This window comes from Trachypithecus francoisi, unplaced genomic scaffold (assembly GCF_009764315.1).
Source record: "Trachypithecus francoisi isolate TF-2019V2 unplaced genomic scaffold, Tfra_2.0 Lachesis_group21, whole genome shotgun sequence".
NCBI lineage: Eukaryota > Metazoa > Chordata > Mammalia > Primates > Cercopithecidae > Trachypithecus > Trachypithecus francoisi.
Genome location: NW_022681467.1, coordinates 8,821,508 through 8,844,818, shown reverse-complemented (window position 1 = coordinate 8,844,818; position 23,311 = coordinate 8,821,508). Strand labels below are relative to the sequence as shown.

The 23,311-nt window shown below is 44.2% G+C and overlaps 1 protein-coding gene across 4 annotated transcripts in view; it reads right to left on the bottom strand.

The window, feature by feature from the left end:
• The window catches only part of BFSP1 (beaded filament structural protein 1), a 48,379-nt gene extending 25,315 nt beyond the window's left edge, over positions 1-23,064 (bottom strand). Inside the window, exons 1-5 of one of the 4 annotated variants that reach the window (XM_033185546.1) lie at positions 23,025-23,064; positions 21,765-21,885; positions 21,604-21,651; positions 18,836-18,962; positions 5,544-5,604 (exon numbers count right to left, since the gene is read on the bottom strand). In XM_033185546.1, the coding sequence (XP_033041437.1) occupies positions 5,544-5,604; positions 18,836-18,962; positions 21,604-21,651; positions 21,765-21,846 (318 nt within the window). In that variant the 5' untranslated portion in view covers positions 21,847-21,885; positions 23,025-23,064. Of the gene's footprint in view, positions 1-5,543; positions 5,605-12,057; positions 12,479-18,835; positions 18,963-20,363; positions 20,556-21,603; positions 21,652-21,764; positions 21,886-23,024 lie in introns of those variants that run through there. The other 3 variants (XM_033185547.1, XM_033185548.1, XM_033185545.1) reach the window with 3 other exon arrangements.
• Between the last annotated feature and the right edge of the window lie 247 nt (positions 23,065-23,311).

The following is a 23,311-nucleotide window of genomic DNA, read 5'->3' as shown; positions in this document are numbered from 1 at the left end:
TTGTTAAGCCACATGTGCAATCCTTTGAACACAGCAGTCCATGAAAGCCACTGTACTGAAGCAAAACCAAGGGGCCACAGGCATCCCCCTTGCTCAGCTGCCCTCTTCCCTCAGAGACTCTTCAAGCAACTCCATGCAACATGAGGGCTCTGCCAAATGCACCTTGAAGTCCAGAGCCTCCCTCCATGTATGTGGGACTGAGGCCAGACCGATGCAGTGCGTCATTGAGCTCGTGAATGGAAGTTAGTGGAAGATAATGGGCCTGGAACCTGCCATGGGCTTCTCTCTACTAGCCAAGAGCTGAGTGCTAAGCCCTGACTCCATCCTTCGAGGTGCCTGTCATTCTTCCCCACCTCCCTCCTAGGATTGTGCTAAAACCACCAGCACTGGGTCCCATCAGTTAAATCTTTAAAATTGCTCATAGTGATAGTAAAAGGCCAGTCAATAGTTATTCTTAAAATAGGGATTAAGCAGATGTTTCTGCAAGCACACTGTCCTGCTTTGAAGATAATCACCTGATAAGCTGACCCGAAAACCCCCAAAGGTGAGTAGGGGCCACTGGAATGTACAGTTGCTGATACATTGAGGAAAATTTGTTTTGGAAGTGTTTTCTTTTGTTTGCGCCAGAACTCAGAAATGTGTAGACGCTTGTGTTTTTATTATGCTGTGGATGTTGTCAGCTGAATTTTCAGAAGCTTCACCAGCAGAATCATCTAGATTTTTCTGAATTGAGATTATGGGTCAATAGTCTAATTTTACAAAACATTCCAACCCTGATATTGCCTGTGTCCTAGATCTAGACCAGTGGCCCTCAAAATGTGGTCCCTGGATCACAACACCTGGGAACGGATCAGAAATGTAAATACTCCAGCAGATGCCAGACCTACTGGCTTAGAATTTCTGGTGCTGAAGTCCAGGAGTCTGGATTTTAATGTGCCCCCAACCCCTGCCACACCCCAGGTAATGCTGATGCACACTGAAGTTTTAGAACCACTAATCTAGACTATTTACAGCCATGTTTTTAGAAAGGAGTTGGAGAAATAACTGGAATTTGGAGCATTATTGAAAATCAGCCCTTTTTAACTCGAATGGCTGGGATTAAAAAGGGTGAAAAAAAAAACAGCCTTACTTACCTATTCACAGGGATCCCAGAAATTCCATTAAAAACCCAACTGCTAAAGAATGGGTATTTAAGTTCATTAAGATTTCTAGTTAGCTGGAATTTAATTAAAAAACACTTTTCCTCCAACTCTGGATGTCAAAAACCTTTCCAAAAATGCTAAGGTTGTTCTTCCAGGTGCTAATGCTGGCCTGAAGGAGGGCACTGGGCAAGTTCTACATCTCTCCACCCTCTCTCTTGCCTCTGCCTCAGTCTCCTCAACTTTGCTCTCTCTCCCTTTGCATTCATCCTGACTCTTCCTCTGCTCCTCTTGCCTCTCCACCCCCGGACTCCTCCTCTTCCTTCCCAGTTTCATCTCCTTCTCTGGAAGTTCATTTCCGGACTCAGAGGAATTCTTGGACATAAAAAGGCACAGCCCTGAAGGTAGGGCTTCGTGCCCGCACCATTTTATCCCCTAAACTCCCTGGCCTCTTGCTGCGTTCCACAGGCACGTTTTAGAGACACATGAATTACATGAAAAAGCGCACATGTCAGCCTTTAAATATTTTTAAAATTGTTTTTAAGTGAAAGCATTTGACTAGAAGCCACATCATTTTAAAATTCTGGGAATTTTAAAGAAAAAAGAGGGAGATTTTAAAGTCTGCTGCTTACAATTTCCTTAAGATAAGCAAATCAGGCATCATAGCAGACCAGTAATCTCATATGTATATATTTGGTGACCATGAGTTCTAGAAGTTAGCAAACCCAAATATATTAAAGTCGCCTGGAATTCCTACTACATCAAAAGGCTGAGAAGTTGAATAACTTTGGCCATGGGTTGTAGGTAACGTGTTGAGGAGTTTATTTCACTTCCAAGTGCATAGCAAAGAGTGGCCCGCTATAACTTATCTGGCTGATAAAACTACAGGAGCTCTTTCTGTAGGCTTGATTACATGTGCAGCATGAAGAAATGCATGGTGGTTTTGTGAAGGCAGGGGCCATCAGTCCTTTCACATACATTGCGCTATCTTCCAAGTAGGATGCAAAGACTGGGTCAGCCACATCCAGGGATGAATCCCTTCCACAAGTGAGACCAAAGGAAATGGGCACTGAGACTGAGCTAAAACCTTGTTGATCTGACGTAAGAAAATACCCAAAACCTGCAGGCCAAAACCACTCACAGGACCAGCTGATGCGATGTGAATTTTAGCCTCTTTCATGTCATCTGATGATCTCAGCAGAGAACAAAAAGGTCCAGTGTTCACCTGGTCCTGCCCTTGAGGGACTATTTGGGTTCTCCAGAAGTGGACCCCAAGGCAAAGACTGGGTACCTGTGGCTTATCTGGGAGGTAATCCCAGGAGGCACAGGGAAGGGAGGGAAGTGAGCCAGGGAAGGGAACCAATGAAGGAGTGTGATGAGCAGGTTGCCATTGTAGACAGCGCAGTCCTGCTAGGGTCCCTCTGAGGGACCATGTGGAACGCGACTCTGAACTGTTGCTAGGAGGGATGGGGAACTTATTCACCTATCCCGGTCCACAGCAGCTGAGGGTTGCTCCTGAGGTGTTAATACCCAGCACTTCTGGATTGTACTCATGTGGGCCATGCATGTTCCCAGAGCCCGAGATGCAGGCAGTGATCAGGGTGTTCAGCATGTCTGAGTGACCACTGGGATGGCCCAGGGTATGTGGACAGGACACTAACATCAAGGTCCATGGGGCCACCTATTGCCGAGAACTCTCTGGCTTCGTGTCTGGCCTCTGAGCACATCGATTCCCTGACTATTCTTTGGAGGTGGAGAATGAACCACAAACACAAAAGACCCCAACTCCTGTCTACACTTATCGCGGCTGAGCTGCAAGGCTCTGAAGTCATTTAACCTCACCAAGGGTGAGTTTCCTCACTGGCCCAGAGAAGGATTTGGACTAGGTCATTTCTGAGAATAAAAACTGCCCCTCCAATAACCACAGGCTGTTCTGAGGCTCCTACAGGCTTGCACAAAGCCCTCCCCAGCTCCCTGCATCTGCCTGCTGTGTTTATGAATTCTACTGTTATCCAAGGACTACCTGCATCTTATTCACTCTGTATTTATCTTTAAATGTACTCATTTTTACGTAGATTTGTTTGGAAATCTATATGTCATCTGCTGTAAATAATAGGTAATCCTAAAAAATTCACAAGTATTAAATATCACTCCTCCATGCACTTTCTAAAGTCACTTCCCATTTCACCAGGGTTCTGCACCCACACTGTGGAGAAAATCAAGCTGGTGTCTATCACATCAAGTGCTCTGTAATAACAGTGACCGGGGATTGAGCGCCACCAGGTGATGGGCAAGTCATACACATTATTACATCATTTAGTTCTCACTAGGCACATTGACTTTCACTCCTATGGTGGGTGGGGAGTATTGTGGTTCCATTTCACAGATGAAGAAGCTGAGGCTCTGAGGGACAAGGCAATTGGCCCACAGTCTCACAGATGCTCAGCAGTAGCAGGAGGTTCCTAATCACAGGCTACACTCCTCGCTGGGGCTGTGCAGCTCACTTGTGGGCAGTACTGTCTTACCTGGACCCAGGGGCCAGTCAGGCCAATTCCCTGTGCTGGCCTCACCCAAATTCTTGGTAGCATCTTTCCCCAGAACCTTCATAATATTCTTACAGGGCTGATACTTCAAATGTCCACACTCTATGTCACAATATACATAAAGGTGTATAATGCGATGCTTTTTCCTTATTTTTCATTATCTATGTTGCTTTATTTTTTCTACTGAGAATATGGATCGCTTTTGTAAAAAAAGAGAAAAACAACAGAAAGTTTAAGCTTGTTTTTTAAATTCACTGTCATTTTCCATCAAGAGTAAAGGAGGAACCCCATTTTTTCTCCCCTTTATTTGAAGAGTACCCAGGATGGCACTGGGTGAGTGACAAGTGAGGAGAAAGCCCTGCATGCAGTGAGGACAGATGCTCACAAAGCAACATGTGGAAGTGTTGGGGAGAGGGCCTGGGAGGGCCTGTGGGGTGCTGTGAAGGATGCTAGGGCCCCGTGTCTGAAGGCCATGTTCTGGCAGTCTGAGGTTGCCACCAAACAGAAGAATGGGGATGATCTACAGGTGTCAACAGAATAGCAGGGTGACGTCAGACACTACTAAGGCCCAGCTCCCAGCTCAGACATCCAACAGGCTCAAGGCCATCGTTCTCCAGGCCAACTATTGAGCGTCTGTCCTCAGGGCCCTCCTGAGGTGCATTCTCACTGCTATCTCTGTGTTTCTATCTAGGGTGCTCACGTGTCCTACTAGCTGGCCTGAGACAGTCCCAGCCTGCATTGACTGACTTGTGTAATTACAGACAGCACCCTCTTTTGCACACTGTCCTGGTTTGAACATATTGTACGTGCTCACACGCAGAGGGGCAGGTAACACAGACAAAGCAAAACTGGGTTTCCCTAGATTCTAGTTCTGATTTTCCCCTCAACCAGCAGAGTAATCCTAGACAGCAAAGGCTGGACAAAGTGAAGGGATGGCAAACATCCGGTGCTAACCCTGACTGTCCAAAGAGGCTGCCTGGAGTTCCCTGGGCATGGCAGGGAAGAGTCTGCAGTTTTGTCAGCAATTTTGATGAGTTGTAGGCATGGAAGGGGTGGGGAAGGGCAGCCCATGTGCCCTAATTAAGCAGCCCTTCCACTAAATAGTCTCCATGGGTCGTTCCGCTCTGATATTTGAGCTCAAAAATAATCCGAAAAGGGCCATGCTTAAAGTTATCTGCCATCTCTGGTTCTGTACAACCCTGGTGATCCAGAATCATTCTGCTTTCTGGTGATGGGATTCTCCTGGCAAAAGCAGAAAATCCAATCAGTTAGTGAGAATGATGATGAAGAATCCCAAGAAGGAAATCACCCCTGTTCTGCAGAGAACAACTCCACATAACCCTGCAGGAAAGTCAAGTGGCTAAGAACCCCTGGCATCTCCTCTGGGGCTACTGGTCATGCTATAAGAGGGAGCTCTAGGGGAAGTAGAAATTTCTTCCTGTGTTCTCCTGAGACTTCTCCTGTGGAGCAGCAATCTCAAAACTCTTAGCCAACAGGACAGAGGTATCGCTGTGTCCAAATAACCACTACCCAAAGCAAGGTCCTTCCTAAATTCGGTGTTGGGGATTGGTATGACAGGTAAAGCAGCCCCTCGTCATTGTCACGCCAGCAGGTTTTGCTAGCCTAGCATAGCCAACAAGCTTCATAGTCTGTGTTTCTCCCAGGAGAGAGGGGTGTGTGTATGGGTGTGTGAGTTCACTCACAAAGACTCAGTTGAAATTAACAAGTCGAGAGAGAGTGACTGCAAAAGAAGTAGTGACCGCTAAAGTAACACAAAGAGAAGCATGTAAAACATGCAGTTCCACCATTCCGTTCAATACTGTAATTAAGCTGCATAAGCCCAAGGATGCGTTCCGCTCACCTTGTTAAGCCGTTCAAGCATTTCTTTTAGCAGGAGTTGACATTCACACTCATTTTCGTACCTGCAAATTGGACACGTAAGTGAGAGTTGGGTGGCTACCATGCTTTGATATGTACGGATCACATAATCAGCATTAAATTCAACCTGGGTACGATGCCCTCTCCTTTAAGGAGAGGGTCTTAATTTTAAAGTAGTAGCTAATGAATGCTGCATTTCCTAGCCGACTGCCTCCCAATCAGAAAGTGGTAACATTTGCACACTGCATGGAGTAACCAGGGGCAGTTAGCGAAATAGGAGATTCCCAGCCTGAAGGCCCCAACCCCAGCCCCTACAGTCTTATTCCCAGCCACCCCAAGGACGAGGGAATTATATCCTGGCCTATCTAAAACCCAAGTGCAGCAGTGGCAGAGACGGGAGACTGCCCTGCACAATCTACACCACCATTAACCTGACCGTACTTGGATTTCCTATACTATTTTATTTGCTGACACATGTAATGTGTCAATTTTTCCAGATTATGTCATTTAATCCTTACATCACCCTAGAAGAAAGCAGTTATTGTTAGTGCTGCATTAAAGATGAGGAAACTCAGGCAGATGCTCCCAACACTTCGCCCTCCTCTTAGCTCCCCACACAGCGACAGCCTCCTCTGGGCAAGTGGGTGGGGCAGGCTGGACATGCCAGGGAATTAGGGCCTCTGGGAGCAGCCCCCAAACTCTGAAAGAGGCAAATTGGAGCATAAGTACCCCAGCTCCTTTTCTGCTCAGCTGGGACAACTGAGGCACGTTCTATACCCAGCAGGTGGAGCTCCAGTTGCCCATGATGGGAACTTGCTTGCTAGTGCACTCAACACTGGCTGTCTTTCCTTCCTGTCTCATCTCTTCACTCCCCTACTGGTGTTCCCCGAGGACGTGTTCCAAAGAAGCTACTTGCCCTCAAATCCCTGTCTCAGGCTTGGCTTCTGGTGGACTCCAAACTAAGAGAAGGGTGGAGTCAGACCTGAGACTTGAGTTAGACACCAAAACTGTGCTTTGATAACCATGCTATATTGTCTGGATAGAGAAACGAACTCCCCCAATTTAAACATTCACAAGATTAAGAAAGCAACAAATACTAGGAGCAGTTGTTTTTGTTTGTTTGTTTGTTTTTTATCCTAGTCGATTTCTTTCTGGACTTCTAGAAAATGAGGGGGATTGGGGAAGCACAGACTTCAGAAATCATTCTGGTCAGAATGAAAGTTTCCCTCTGCGGATATTTTAACCCTGAAGAGAGAAGATTCCTTCCTAAATGACTCCTCCCCTTGTTCCCTATAAGGTGACCCACAAATGCCCATTCTCGCCTTCTTCAGGAGTTAGAGCCCTTGATGTTTGGCAAGCACAGGACTGCCTACAAGGGAAACTACATTTTCCAGCATTCCTTGCAGCCAGGTGTGGCCATGTGACAAAGTCCTGACCAATGGGATGGAAGCCTAAGTCTGCATGGCAGCTTTCAGATACCTTTAGTAAGCAATGGTGTATGTGTGCCCTTTGCTTCTCATTTTCCATCCCTCCCTCCATCCTGCAGCCAGAAACATGAATGCTGCATTCCTGAAGGCCACACAGAACCTTCCGCGTCCCAAATACTGTAGAGCATCATACTAAACTGCTTAACCAGACCTCACACAAGCGAGAAACATTTTGGATAAGCCAATGACATTTTGGGTAAGCCTCTATCACTTTGTCTGATTTTTTTCTGTGTGTGTGGGGGGAGGGCGGGGGTGGTAAAATACGCATAACATAAAATTTACCATCTTAACCATTTTAAGTATACAGTAGGTGATATTAAATACATTCATAATGTTGTGAAATCACCACCAACATCCATCTCTGTAACTCCTCATCTTGCAAAGCGGAAACTCCGTACCCATTAAATACCAACTCCCCATTCTCCCCATCCCCAGCCCTGGCAACCACCATTGTACTTTCTCTCTCTGTGAATTTGACTAGCCCAACTACCTTATGTAAGTGGAATCATACAATATTTTTCTTTTTGTAACTGGCTTATTTCACTTAGCATAATGTCTTCAAGTTTCAACCATATTGTAACATATATCAGAATTTCCTTTTTTAGGGTGTATAATATTCTATGTATCCACCACATTTTATTTATCTATTCCTTTGTCGATGGACACTTGGGTTGCTGCTACATTTTAGGGAGCTATCTAGGAAGCTATCTGTTGTGAACAATGCTGTTACGAACATGTGTATACAAGTAGCTATTCAAAACCCTCTTTCAATTCTTTTGGGTATATGTACAGAAATGGAATTGTTGCATCATATGGTAATTCTATTTTTTAATTTTTTGAGGAACTGCCATACTGTTTTCCACAATGGCTGTACCATTTTACAGTCCCATTAACAGTCCACAATGTCTCCACATCCTAACAAACACTTATTTTCTGTTTGTTTGTTTTTTTTTATAGTTGCCATCCTAATTGGTCTGAAGTGGGCCAATGTCAATTTGGAGTTTATGTCATTTATAGTTGAAAGCAATCCTAATTAACACTGAGCCCAACCCACAAAGCATCGTTTTCTGTGCCCTTGCATGCCCATGCCATGGGTTCAAGTCAAGTATTCTGCAACCATGAAAGATACTAGAAAATCACACCACTGTGTTCTCAGAAGGAAAAGTCCTGAACTGAAGGAAAAACAATTATGAATATGTGCAATGTGCACACATTCCCAGATCTAAAACCATCTGCGAAGCTGAGTTCCATCTAGGAAGCTAAACATCTCTGCACAAGTTTTACATTTCATACCAGGATGTTACATTTAGTAGTTTATTTTGTGTATTGCCCTAACAGAGCCAGAAATTAGTTTTTGAGTGTATTATTAGCTTTGAGAATAAAACTGCTAATAAAATCTAACTTTCTCATTGCTCTTTTCTGCTGGAAATATCTAAGAGTTTCCTGTTCTTAGATATTTCTGCTGGAAATATCTAAGAACACGTTTGACGATCAACACATTAACCTGATACTGTGGGTAATTTTCATGCTGTAAAGACAAGTCTAGATATTATATTAAAGAGAAGTGATTTCCAGGCACGGTGGCTCATGCCTGTAATCCCAGCACTTTAGGAGGCCGAGGCGGGCGGATCACAAGATCAGGATATCGAGACCATCCTGGCTAACATGGTGAAACCCCGACTCTACTAAAAATACAAAAAAAAAATTAGCCAGGCTTGGTGGCGGGTGCCTGTAATCTCAGCTACGGGGGAGGCTGAGGCAGGAGAATGGCGTGAACCTGGGAGGCGGAGCTTGCAGTGAGCTGAGATCGCCCCACTGCACTCCGGCCTGGGCGACAGAGTTAAAAAAAAGAAAAAAAAAAGAGAGAGAGAGAGAGAGATTTCACTACAAAGAATTCATGATAATGTATATATTCATATAAGTATATTCATAAAGTGAAAAAACTGGCTTCAATTAACTGTTTTACATAAATTATTTTTAGTTTTCAACGATTTGGATAATTGAATCTGTCATTGTATTTTGATAGTTTTGTTTTTATTTCATTCTTGTTTTATTTAGTGCTTTGTTTAGTCTTTGACCTGTTAAAGACCTGATTTTGAAATTATTCAACTGCCAGGTACTAGCACTAGATTATGACTAGTGCTAGCATGGAACCAAGGCTGCACCTACTAGCCCATTGCTGCATTATTTTCCCCTGGCTTTAGCTAGCCATCAACTCACCTCTGGAATGTAAACTCAAGCTTGGCATGCATGTGTATGTGTGTGTGCCTATGGATGTGGATGAGCGTGATTTCTGTAATGATTTGCAGTTCCCACTACCACAATCCAAATGTCAAAACTTCTCCAAGGGGGCAAAGGGAGAGAATAAATTAATATGAATTTTAAATAAATCACAGAGCCTGAAGGAACTGCTCCATGATGGGCATATAACTCAGAACCAAGTGCAATCAGTAAAGACCAGGAAAAGCCAATACGGCATTTCCTTCAACTAGGACTCATGGATGTCATGCTTGCCAGCCAAAGTACAGTAGACTATGGTCTAATACCAATACAAAGGCCATCCAGGGAATCCTGATGGCCCATTAAGCTGCCCTGGATGTCTGAGCCACAGGGCACTTTCCCCCTTTGCTTTGGAGAACATGAGCTTCATCTGAATGAGGTCCTATTTCTGGGCCTTACACTGCAGGAGTCCAAGAACGGATTCTCTCAAGATACAGTGTTCCCAAAAGAGCATAGACCCAGGGTGAGAAAACCCAGGTTCAAGTTCTACCACCCACAGGCCATCTCCCAGGTTCAGTTTCCCCATGAAGTGCTGTAACAAGTGGGTTTTCAGGTCCCTTCTACCAGTTCCAAGTCTATTTCTATAGATTAAACCTCAAAAGAGTTGACAGGAATCCAATCAATAAATGTGATTTGATAAATGTGTTCAGAACACAACATTGAATAACCTGCCCAGGATTCAGATTGAGAAACTGGAACTCAAACATAGAGCAGGTTTGGAGAAATCCTCTGACTATCCTATACCAGGGGGTTCCCAAATCTGGCTGGAATGACCAGTGGCCCTCATTAAAAATGTGTAAGCTTCTGGACCCCAATTGAGGTCCAGGGTAGGGCCTGAACATCTGTATTTTAAAATTCATTTATGAAATTTTAAACGAATGAATCTCTTACATGGTTAAATAATTGTGTGTGTGTGTGTGTGTGTGTGTGTCAGAGTCTTGCTCTGTCACCCAGGCTGGAGTGCAATGGTGCAATCTCAGCTCACTGCAGCCTCCGCCTCCCAGATTCAAGTGATTCTCCTGCCTCAGCCTCCCGAGTAGCTGGAACTACAGGCATGTGCCACCACACCCAACTAATTTTTGTATTTTTTTAAGTAGAGACAGGGTTTCACAATGTTTGCCAGGGTGGTCTCGAACTCCTGACCTCAAGTGATCTGCCTGCCTCAGTCTCCCAAAGTGCTGGGATTACAGGTGTGAGTCACTGCACCCAGACCACAGTTAAATAATTTTTTTAAAGATATAAAAAGATGTTCTGTTAAGAGTCTCCTTCCCACCTCTGTCTCCCAATTGCCCAGTTCCTACTCACTTATCCCCCTCAGGTAGCCAGTGTCATTGGGGCATGTGCCTATGTGTGTGTCTGTGTGTGTGTGTGTGTCTTTGTGTGTGTCCTGAAATTCTTTTTATGCAAACAAACAAACAAAAAAAACTCTACTCTTCTCCCTTTTTAAAAAACTAAATGACAATAACATACTTTTTTCCACTGCACAGTATTCCATTACATGGAGGAAGCACCTGTCTCCTATTAATGAGCATTTATTTGATAATGAGCATTTATCCAGGCTTATTGCAGATCCTGCTGCAGTGAGTATATTTGCAGGCATGCTATTGCAAATGTGTACCTGCTGGAGTGTACCAGTTGCAGTATACCTGTTGCAGTGAGTATCTTTACAGGCATGCCATTTCATACCTGCTGGAGTGCATCCTATAATAAATTCCTCAAAGTGGCCTTCTGAGTCAAAGAACACACACATTTATAACTTGAAAAAATGTTGACAAATTGCATATTTTTTAAAACAGCTCCTATGTGATTTTAACACATTACTCAATCTGTGGGAGGGGAGACCATGCCCTGGACCAGTGCTTCTTAGTCTTCAACATGTAACTTTTTAAACTGCAGATCACTTAGGGAGCTTGTTAAAATGCAGATTCTAATTCTGGAGTTCTAGGATGGGCCTAAGAATCTGTATTTCTAGCAAGCTCCCAGGTGATGCCAATACTGCTGGTCCATGGACCGCACTTTGAGTATCAAGGCCCTAGAGGACACATAGTGAGCCTAATTCCCAGGTGTCAGCTGCCATGCCATGAAGGCAATTAGACTTAACATGCCCAAGACCTAAATTCCAGTCCCCGAACAGTAATTCACTAGCTGAGGGGCCTTGCCCCAAATTCCTACATTTTCTGAGCCTCAGTCGCCTTATCTGTAAAACAGGTGCGGTAAAGATAAGTCTGTAAGGATTAAATAACACCGGTACATCGCAAAAACAATGTGCTGAGCAAAAGAAGCCGGACAATAGAGTACTTGCTGTAAGATTCTATTTTTGTGGAACTGTAGAATAGGCAAAGTCAATCTATGGTGATAGAAATCAGAACGGGTGCCTCTGGTCTGGGGCAAAGGGGACTGACTGGGAAAGGGGAGGAGAGAACTTTCAGGGGCAGTGGCAATATCTCACTTGTTTTGTGGTAACACGGGTATATACATTTGTCAAAACTCACTGAACTATGCACTTAAAATATGTGCATTTTATAATACATATTTAGTGTAAACTGACGTGTCATCAAAATAGAAGCTAGTCTTAAGGAAATGTGCCACCTGCGTGCAGGGATGAGGTCATCGATCGACAGGGGACCAGAGACAGACCTTTACCCTGCGTGGGTAGCAGCGTGCTCCCAGTCCCGCGCCCCCGGGGCGGCCCACGCCCTGCCTCGGTTTCCCCCGATGGCCGCCGCTTACTTGCTCCGGAACTCGTCGAGCGCGCGCTGCGCCTCGGTGCCCTGGCGCTCCAGCCGGGCGCGCTCGGCAGCCAGGTCCCGGGCGCGCTGGCGGTTGCTCTCGACTTGGCGGGCGAGGGCGTCCTCGGGCCCGACCAGCTCGCCCAGGCGCTGGAAGGCATCCAGCTGCCGCCGGAGCCCGGCGTGGCGCTGCTCGAGCGCGCGGGCCCTCTGGACGTGGGCGGCCACGCGCTCGCCGAGTCCCTGCAGCGCCGCCAGGCTAGTGGCCCCAGCCCAGCCCTCGTCTGCCGGGCGCTCGGGCTCGGCGGCGCGCGAAGCCTCATCGGCGCGCTCGTACTGTTCCTTGCGGGTCTGGAAGACGTAGCTGCGCCGGTACATGGCTGCTCTGGCGCGGGCGCGCGGGCGGCGCGGAGCCGGCTCTCCAGGAGGCCCCCGACGCAGCCAGCAGCCCGCTAAATAAACACCGGAGGCCCCCGGCGCGCTGCTGGGACGTTCCAGAGCCGATCAGCAGTTGGGCCCGGGCGCGGGAGAAGAAAAGAGCAGCGGCCCGCTTTATGCGGCGGATTAGCGGCCCATACAGCTCCGGGGTTGGAAGGTTACGCGGGCAATGAGGTTTTTGTTCCGTGCTTGTTCAGGCCTGTTGCTTTTGATTGAATGGAGGGTCAGGGGACACGGGAGGCATGACGCTCTTTTGACTGGTTCCACTGTGGACTGTGAAGGAATCCCCAGGCGAGCTCTTTAAACTTGGACTAGCTCAAGAGCCCAGGGCTTGTCACTTTGTCTCCTCTCTCATTCAAACTCAATTGTAGAACTCTTTAACAATGCCATTTTTTTTTCTGATTACTTAAGCAATTCTTTTTTTTTTTTTTTGGTCTTTTTTATTTCCAATTGCTCGGTTATGCATGCAGCAATTCTTTCTCATAACCATAACACGACGTTTAGCACCCCTCTCTATGGCAAAGGTTCTTAACCATGGATGCAAAATAAAACGGCATGTCTCCATAAGTAGTGAGGTGTGTCGCAAGTAATTTCTTGATAATACCAGTGCATATTTGTGAAGAGCCTACAATAACTTAGGAGACATGCACGGTTATGTTTTTATAGTTCACCCATGCTCCGATGGAGTTTGACATCCTTTCTTGAACGGAAAAAACAAATAGAGCCTCACCCATGGGGCTATAATAGGTGGCTCACGCCTGTAATCCTAGCACTTTGGGAGGCCGAGGTGAGCCGATCACCTGAGGTCAGAAGTTTGAAGCCAGCCTGGCCTACATGGTGAAACCCCGTCTCTACTAAAAACACTAAAATTAGCCGGTCGCGGTGGCGCTGCCAGTAATCCCAGCTACCCGGGAGGCTGAGACAGGAGAATCGCTGGAACCTGGGAGGCGGAGGCTGCAGTGAGCTGAGATCGCGCCACTGCACTCCAGCCTGGGTGACAGGGTGAGACTCCGTCTCAAAAAAAAGAAAAAAAGAAAAAAAGGTTGCTTTTTTCTTTTCTTTTTTTAACATAAAATGTAATACAAAAAAATTTTAATAAAAAATGAGATGGAGTCTTGCTCTGTTGCCCAGGCTGGTCTCAAACTCCTGGGCTCAAGTGATCCGCCATTAATTGGCCAACTCTCAGAGAATAATAAAGGATTTTTCGCCATTATGTTTAATTTTAATTTTTATTATGGAACAGTTGGATTTTAAGGACAAGCTTTTAAAATAAATAAATAAAAATATATATACACAAAATAGCTAGATTTTGACAAATTTAAAAGTAAATTGTGGGTGTTGAAAGAAATATATATATAGAAAAAATAGCTAGATTTTGACAAATTTAAAAGTAAATTGTGGGTGTTGAAATTAATACCACTTGATGAGAATGTTTCTGAATGTAAATATTTTGTCATATCTCCAACTTTAAAAATCATTATCAAAAGGGTTGTTTTCTTAAAAGTAAGGATTAGTAGTACCACATAATTACTAACTATATGAATTGTGTGTGATTATACTACAAATTAAAGATGGAGAAAGAAAATTACACAGATCTTTGTGGAGTTTATTATTACACCAAATTATTACCTTAAGATAATAGATTTAGTCTGGAATAAAGCTCTGTAAGGCCCTAAACTGTGCTGGTGACATGGTTATTGTTCTATTTCCTTAAACCATTTAAAATTAGATTTGGTCAGGTGCAGTGGGCCACACCTGTAATCCAGAACCTTGGGAGGCCAAAGTGGGAGGATATCTTGAAGCCAGGAGTTCAAGATGAGCCTCGGCAACATAGTGAGACCCCCATTTCTTTTATTTGTAAAAATAAAAATAATAAATAAAAATACATAAAATTGATTGTATGGTCAAATTGAGGAGAACCACATGAATATTTTTGTAGGTGCACATATACCATGCTGATAGCATAGTAAATTGACTTCAGGCTTCCTCGAGAGCAAAACCAACATATAGCAAGAGTTATAAAATCATTTGTTCCCTTTGATATCGTGTATCAGTCAGATATTGCTACAGAACAAACTGCCCCCAAAACTAAATGGCATAGAAGTATTTATCACTGCATTCCCTGGGACTGGGAGCTCAGCAGTCTTCCAGCTGTAGGTCTCCTTTCAGCAGGGGCAGCTCTGCTCCCAGTGTCCCTCAAGCTTCTGAACTAGCGATGACAAAAGCACAAGAGCAAGCCCAGCCATACAAGCTCATCCCAGGCCTTTGTTTGCATCATGTCTGCTGGCATCCTATTGGTCAAAGCAAATCACGTGGCCACAAATAAAGTCAAGAGGAGGCAAGGAGGAGTCAGGGCTCAGCCTGAGGCCCTGGTAAGGGTATGGGTGGATAATCCCATCATGCTGGAGGGGAGAATCAGGACCCACAACTCAATCGACCACATATGGGAATCCCATTTAAGAAAAATATATTCTAGAAACATAACAAAAAATTATTTCAATTTAATCCAGTGAAATAAACACTCAGAAAATATCTCCTCACAAAGCATAGCCTCAGAGTTAAATATTGCACAAAATCAAGTCTCTGCCCTCACGGTGCAGGTGGTGAATCCATACTGACTAATGAAAACACAAGATAATCTGGACAACTTCTGAAATAAAGATCTTAGCAAAATGCTGTGGTTGTATTGTCTAACTTCAGGTGCACTGGGAAATGCAATCCTGCTATGTGCTTGGAAGGAGTGTGCAATATTTGTCAACAACCCTAAAGACCATATCACTAGTGGGAGGTTATTCAGTAGGAATAGAGAGCATACGCGTAAGGAAGAAATCATTGCTGAATGAATTTGTTAATTCAAGAGGCATGTTTGTAGAGATAGGTTCCACAGGACTTGATGAAAGGTCAGTTATGGAAGAGTTACTCTAAATACAGTTGAATGGCACTAGTTTGGGGGCAGGGACAGGAAATGTATGTTGTTAGAATAAGAAAGATCTGAGGTTAAGTTCTGGTCCCATCACTTCAGTAAGCGATGTAACCTATCTAGTCCCAGTATGGAGACTGGTAAAATGAGAATAGTCGCTTATATAAGTAGGGTAACCATATATCCCAGTTTGCCTAAGACGGTCCACATTTACACCCACTATCTCAGCGTAAATATAGCAAGCATCATCTTTCACTCTCAAGGGTATCTGGGTTTGTCTGAGAAAGACATGTCCTTTATCTGGCCTGCATAACCTGAACATATAGCCTATATCTGATCATAAGAAATCTTCCAGATAAATTCCAAAGAAGGAACATTCTATTAATAAAAACAGAAGGGGGATGGTATTCTCTAAAAATGTTAGTATCATAAAAGACAAAGAGAAGCTATGAAAATGTTCCAGATTAAAGGAGACTAAAGAGACATGACAGCTAAGTGCAATATAGGGCCGAGTGCAGCGGCTCATGCCTGTAATCCTAGCACTTTGGAGGCTGAGGTGAGTGGATCACCTGAGGTCAGGAGTTCAAGACCAGTCTGGCCAACATGGTGAAACTCCGTCTCTACTAATAATACAAAAAATTAGCCGGGCGTTGTGGTTTGTGCCTGTAGTCCCAGCTACTTGGGAGGCTGAGACATGAGAATTCCTTGAATACGGGGGGACAGAGGTTGCAGTGAGCCATTATCACACCACTGCACTCCAGCCTGGGTGACAGAATGAGACTCCGTCTCAAAAATAAAAATAAATAAATAAATGCAAGATGGATCCTAGACTGGATCTTGTAGTGGAGGAGAAAATCTGCTCTAAAGGTTATCATTAGGTTCATTAACAAAATTAGAATATAGAGAGTAGATTAGACCATAAAATTGTATCAAGATTAAATTTACTGAAGTTTATGACTATGTTACAGTTACATAAAATAATATCATTATTCTTAGAAAATATACTCTGAGAGGCTGGGCGCGGTGGCTCACGCCTGTAATCCCAGCACTTTGGGAGGCCAAGGTGGGCGGATCACGAGGTCAGGAGTTCAAGACCATCCTGGCCAACATGGTGAAACCCCATCTCTATTAAAAATACAAAAAAATTAACAGGATGTGGTGGTGCACACCTGTAGTCCCAGCTACTCAGGAGGCTGAGGCAGGACAATCGCTTGAACCCAGGAGGCAGAAGTTGCATTGAGTTGAGATAATGCCAATGCACTCCAGCCTGGCAACAGAGCGAGACTCCATCTCAAAAAAAGGAAAATATACTCTGAGCTATCTAGGAGCAAAGACCCATGATGTATGCAACTTGTTCTCAAATGATTCTGAATAAAATGACATGTATAAATATAAATATAAATAAGTATGAGAGATAGAAAGGAAATTAGACAAAATATTAAGAGGTGAATCTGGGTTGTTTGTACTATTCTTGTCATTTTTACTAGAAAGTTTGAAATTGTTTTCCAAAACACCTGCAAAAAGTGTGATCACCTTTGCAGTATAGACATTTAATAAATACAACTTGCTTTATGTTATAGCTATATATATATGTATAATGGCTAAGAGAGGGAGAGGTGCAGAGAGGAGAATGGCTTAGCAAACTGCAGTAACAATAGGAGAAAATGGGCTATAACCATGGAACAATTGTACTTATTTATTTTATTTATGTATTTATGTTTTAAAAAAACAAGGTCTTGCTATGTTACCCATACTAGTCTTGAACTCCTGTGGTCAAGCAATGCTCCTGCCTCAGCCTCCCAAAGTGCTGGGATTACAGGTGTGAGTTAGCACACATGGCCCCATCAAACAATTTTAACCAGCAAAGCACAGTGGCTCACGCCTGTAATCCCAGCACTTTGGGAGGCCAAGGCGGGGGGATCACGAGGTCAGGATATCGTGGCCATCCTGGCTAACACGGTGAAACCCCGTCTCTACTAAAAATATAAAAAAATAGCTGGGCACCTGTAGTCCCAGCTACTCGGGAGGCTGAGGCAGAATGGCGTGAACCTGGGAGGCAGAGCTTGCAGTGAGCGGGAGATTTGCGCCACTGCACTCCAGCCTGAGCAACAGAGCAAGATTCTGTCTCAAAAAAAAAAAAAAAAAATTTAACCTTGTGGAACATACTTTGATATAAATGAAAATGCTTATAACAAACTTGAAGGGGAAAAGAAAAGCAAAATACCAGATGCATGGTGATTTTAGCAGTATAAAAATATCAGAAATTAGTGAAATATGCCAGGTTTAATGTTCATCATATCTTTTATTCCATTTAAAGTTGTTTAAGGCTGGGTGAAGTGGCTCATGCATACAATCCCAGCACTTTGGGAGGCCAAGGCAAGTGGATTGCTTGAGCCCAGAAGTTCAAGACCAGCCTGGGCAACGTGGTAAAACCCCATATCTACAAAAAATATAGGGACATGCCTGTAGTCTCAGCTACTCAGGAGGCTGAGGTAGGAGGATCACTGGAGCCTGGGAGGCAGAGATTGCAGTGAGCTGAGATTGTACCACTGCACTCCAGTCTAGATGACAGAATGAGACCGTGTCTCAAAAAATAAATAAAATAAAGTTATTTAAATGTAAAATAAACTTTTAAAATTTTTTAATTAAAATTTTTTTCACTAACAAATATCTAAAAGCCTGAGTAAAACAGGCTTAGATGCTTTGCCTTTTAGTCAATTTCATACTGTAGCATTTTGAGCCATCCCTCTCAGTTAAGATACATTCTGAGTTTGCTTTGGACATTTCACAGAAACAAAAGGTAATGGAGATAATCATATATTCCTTAGAGGTGGGTTTCACGTTAGGTCTCTGCTGTCTACTATTGTGTGACCTTGATCAGGTCAATCTGTTTTCTAAAATGATGGACTTAAGCTAGAGAATATCTAAGGTTCCTTTCTGCTTCAGAATTATCTTCTTCCAAATCTCACACGTTGAAGTCCTAACTCCCTCAAAGTGTGGCTGTCTTCAGAGGTTGGGCCTGTAAAGAGGTAATTAAAGGAAACTGAGGCCATTAGGGTGGACCCATCTGTGGTGCTTTGTTCTGGAAGCCCTAGCAAACGAATACACTGCTCTAACACTGACTGTATCTTTTACCATCCCTCCTTTTCCCAGAATATGCAAATGTCTGCCACAAGAGGGCCACCCCGCGCTAAAATTGAATGCCCTGCCACACGGTCCCACCAGGGTGCACAGTTTGAAGCCTTTGCAACCAAATTGGACCAACTCAAAAGGTAAATCAGCTATGGAAAGTCTCATTTTGAATAAGGTGGCCAACAGCCCAGGAGTGAAAGGGCAGGCAGACCCCTGGCTCCCGGATCCCTACTATCCCTGCTTCCTGTAGCCGGACCTCTCTGTGAGGCCCCAGTCCCTAAAGACACACCTGTGAAGCATGCTCAGTGCTCCTGGAAGTGACGAGTCTGCAGGAAGGGTCAGAGCAGATGGAGAAACACACTCAGAAGCAAGGCTGTCTCTCCAACTGCACACATGTAGTTGACTCTGAAGAGTTTCTGGAAAGTGAAGCCTGATATTCAAACACTATCAAAGAGAGCACTAAGCATCCAACCTGCTTTTCTCAGGGTCTAATTCAGAAACTGAAGTAAGTACCCCAAAAAAAAACCCCAAATTTGTGTGACAGCAAGTGTGTGCCTGGTTCTTTGACTGACGGGCACCGACAAAAGGCAGGATTACCAAATGTAATGCAGGATCCTAAACTGGACCCTAGACTGCAAAAATAAAATCTATAAGGGGCATCATATGACAAATGATGAAATTTGAATATGGAATGGGGATTGATAAAAATATTGTATCAGATTTAAAATGTCTAATTTTAAACATTGTATTATGACATGTAAGAAAATGATCTTGGCTGGGTGCTGTTGCTCACCCCTATAATCCCAGCAATTTGGGAGGTCAAGGCAGGAGGATTACTTGAGCCCAGGAATCCAAGACCAGCCTGAGCAACATAGTGAGACCCCATCTCTACCCCAAAAATACAAAAATTGGCCGGGCATGGTGGCACACATCTGTAGTTCCAGCTGCTTGGGAGGCTGAGATGAGAGGATCACTTGAGCCTGGGAGGCAGAAGTTGCCGTGAGCCAAGATTGTGCCACTGCACTCCAGCCTGGGTGACAGAAGGCCACTCTGTGTCAAAAAAAGAAAAAAAAGAAAGAAAGAGAAAGAGAAAGAGAGAGAGAAAGAGAAAGAAAGAAAGAAAGAGAGAGAGAGAAAGAAGGAAAGAAGGAAGGAAGGAAGGAGAAAGGAAGGAAGAAAAAGAAGGAAAGGGAGAAAGAAAGAAAGGGAGGAAGGAAGGAAGGAAGGAAGGAAGGAAGGAAGGAAGGAAGGAAGGAAGAAGGAAGGAAGGAAAGAAGGAAAGAAAGAAAGAAAATGACCTCATTCATAGGAAACTGGTTTGGGGATAAGGAGGCATGATGTCCAACTTACTCTCAATGGTTCAAAAAATAAATAATAGACATGCATTTATGTTGATATAAACATATATAAATACATAGAATAATAAAGCAAATGATTGGTGGATTTAGGTATGAGGTATAGAAGTTCCTTTTACTCCTCCTGCAACTTTTCCATAAGTTTGAAATTGTAACAAAAGAAAAAGTTACCTCTCAAAATCCCAACACCTCCAGGAAAATTGTGCTGACAACAGGTGTTTCTTAATGATAGCAAGAAAATGCAAAAATCTTCCTTTGATTCACCAGATGGTATCATGATCTCAGCAACCAAAATTTCATTGACAACCACAGTAGGAGTTTTACACCTACCGAAACGATGGTATGGATTTTCAGACACATCTGGGCTTGCCTTCTCTACACAGTCTCAGAATGTCCTTGAGACATTGTCATACCAACTCATCGTCATTCTGATTATGCATGAAAAGCAGCCCTTCCCATTACCTCAGAAATGCAGAAATGAGTCATTGTCCCAGCGGGTGCCATCTTCAGGACTGAGTCTGGAGAAGTCTCTTTTACAGTTATAATTTCTGTGGCTATAAATCTAGCCATGGTTTTCATATTTCTGCTCTGTATTTCTCTCTAAGATATCATTAAACAAACCTACCACCACTTTCAAGTTGGGTCAGCCTACATCTGAACCACAGTCCCTTTCCTTCTGGGAGTAGATTGTCAGGTGGTTTGATGTATTACCAAGCCACAGTTGTCCAACTGGCATGCCCACTCTGTCCTAAAAAGGAGGATGTTCCAGCCCTGCTTTGTATCAGTTAGGAGATAGAGTCCAAGGAATTGGGCACATGCATCCATGAATATATTTCTTCTTTTTTTTTTTTTTGCAATGGGGTCTTTCTCTGTCTCTGGGTCTTGCCCAGGCTGAAGTGCAGTGGTACAATCTCAGCTCACTGCAGTCTCAACCGCCTGGGCTCAACCGACCTCCCACCTCAGCTGCCAAACTAGCTGGGACTACAGGTGCACACTACCATGCCCAGCTAATTTTTAAACTGTTTTGTACACACAGGAGTCTTGCTGTGTTGCTCAGGTGGTCTTAAACTCCTGGCCTCAAGTGATCCTCTTGACTCAGCCTCCCCAAGTATTGGGATTACACATGTGAGCCGCCATGCCCAGCCCATGAATATATATCTGATAGAAATATACATTCATGTATTCATAGATTGAAACATACATCTGGGGGCTGGGCATGTGGCTCTCACCCAGCACTTTGGGAGGCTGAGGCAGGTGGATTGATTGAGCCCAGGAGTTTGAAACCAGTCTGGGCAACACGGCAAAATCCTCTTCTCTCTCTCTCTCTCTCTCTCTCTCTCTCTATATATATATATATATATATATATATAATTAAAAAAAATAGCTGAGCATGGTGGTGTGCCCCTATAGTCCTAGCTCCTGGGGAGGCTGAGGTGGGAGGATAGATTGAACCTCGCAGGTCAAGGCTGCAGTGAGCCATGATTGTGTCGCCACATTCCAGCATGGGCCACAGAGCAAAAGTCTATCTCAAAAAAAAGACAAAAAGAGCCAGGCACAGTGGCTCACACCTGTAATCCCAGCACTTTGGGAGGCCGAAGTGGGCGGATCACCTGAGGTCAGGAGTTCAAGATCAGCCTGGGCAATACGGTGAAATCCCATCTCTACTAAAAATACAAAATCAGCTGAGCGTGGTGGCACTTACCTGTAATCCCAGCTACTCGGGAGGCTGAGGCAGGAGAATCTCTTGAACCTGGGAGGCAGAGGATGCAGTGAGCTGAGATCGCGCCATTGCACTCCAGCCTTTGCAACAAGAATAAATCTCCATCTCACCACAAAAAAAAAAAAAAAAAAAAAGAAACATACATTTGGGTTGTCCATTGTTTTGTAGGTCCAGGTCTACTTTTCTATTGATATTAGTAGGGACTGATTGAACACAAGAGAACATGTTCTGTCTTCCAAAGTTTACTAGCTTCTCAGCATTGACCTGAAACTGGGGGGGACAACAGTGCAAGCTATTTTATGAACTATTTTCATACTGTGCATACAGTTTAGAAGTATGATAAGGTACAGTTTAGGAGTATACTATACATTTTAAGCCCCTCAACGCCCCCTCAAACCTAAACTCCACATGAAGTTTTCTAATGAAATTTTAAAAATGGTCAGTTCACAGAAGATCGCCATTGTTTAGCAGGGTCTGGTCAAAATTCGAAGAATGACCTGTTCCAACCATCTGACTTGTTAGTTCATTTGGTAAGGAGCTACAGGTGATGTGAATATTTCCTGCTCTTCCACCCTCTACCACCTGCCTGCTTATGGTCAACTCCTGCTGACTTCTGTGCCTTCATTTATTTGAGATTTATGTCATCAGGCTTTACTTCTCACCCAGCATACATCATCCTTTTCTCCACTTTCTGTCACCCTCAGCTTGGACACCAACATCTTCCCTACTCCTTTACACATCCCACCCAACCCCTCATGTATATTAATATAATGGAGGAAGATGTCTAAAGAGGTCTTGAGTTGCACACCCACGCCCCCTATACCCCAAGACACCATTCCAGTTATGGCCCCCCGCTGTTAACCTGGCAGACCTGCCATATGAGTATCTTCACTAGACTGCAGCTCTTTGAGGGCAGGGCTGATAGCAATGCTGGGCATTCCTCAGTGGCCATTCTCCACCTGAGGATCCCCCCAGGGGTCCGCCCTCCATCCTTCTCCATGCCTCTCTCAACACTGAAAGCCTGGCCCTCCCAGACTGCATCACCTCCGGGTGCATCTCATGTCCTCTAGTTTCCTGTAGGGTTTGGCAAATGGGAGTCACTGTCAGGAGATCAAAAAGACTCCCTTCCTGCTTCCCTTCTGCTCTGAGCATAATCTCTCCTCCAAGATCCTTTCCTCCTTCTCCCTTAAAGCCTATAGGTAGTAATAGTTTCCCACTATTGCTACTACACCATGGGTACTTCACCATGCTTTGTTGATTCATTTGACCCATTAGATATTAGGAACACTGAGAGCTACAAAATCTCATTCATCAACTAGTTAAAGCTTCTGACACAAAGTGGATGCCCAATAAAATGAATTAAAGAATGAGTGAATATTGGAGCCAGGAGCTGTAGTATGCACCCGTAATCCCAGTTACTTGAGAGGCTGAGGCGGGAGGATCACTGGAGATCGGGAGTTCAAGGCTGCAGTGAGCAATGACTGTGCCTGTGAATAGCCACTGCACCCCAGTCTGGGCAACACAGTGAGACCCTGTCTCAAAAAAAAAAAAAAAAAAAGAATTAGTGAATATTCGATAGAAACTTGAAATAAAAGATAAAGTTTTTGCATGTTGGGAGGTTTGTCTCGAAACTCTTAAATGGGAAAGCTGAATAGTGCTTGGCCAAAGATGGATCACTGCAAGGGATCTT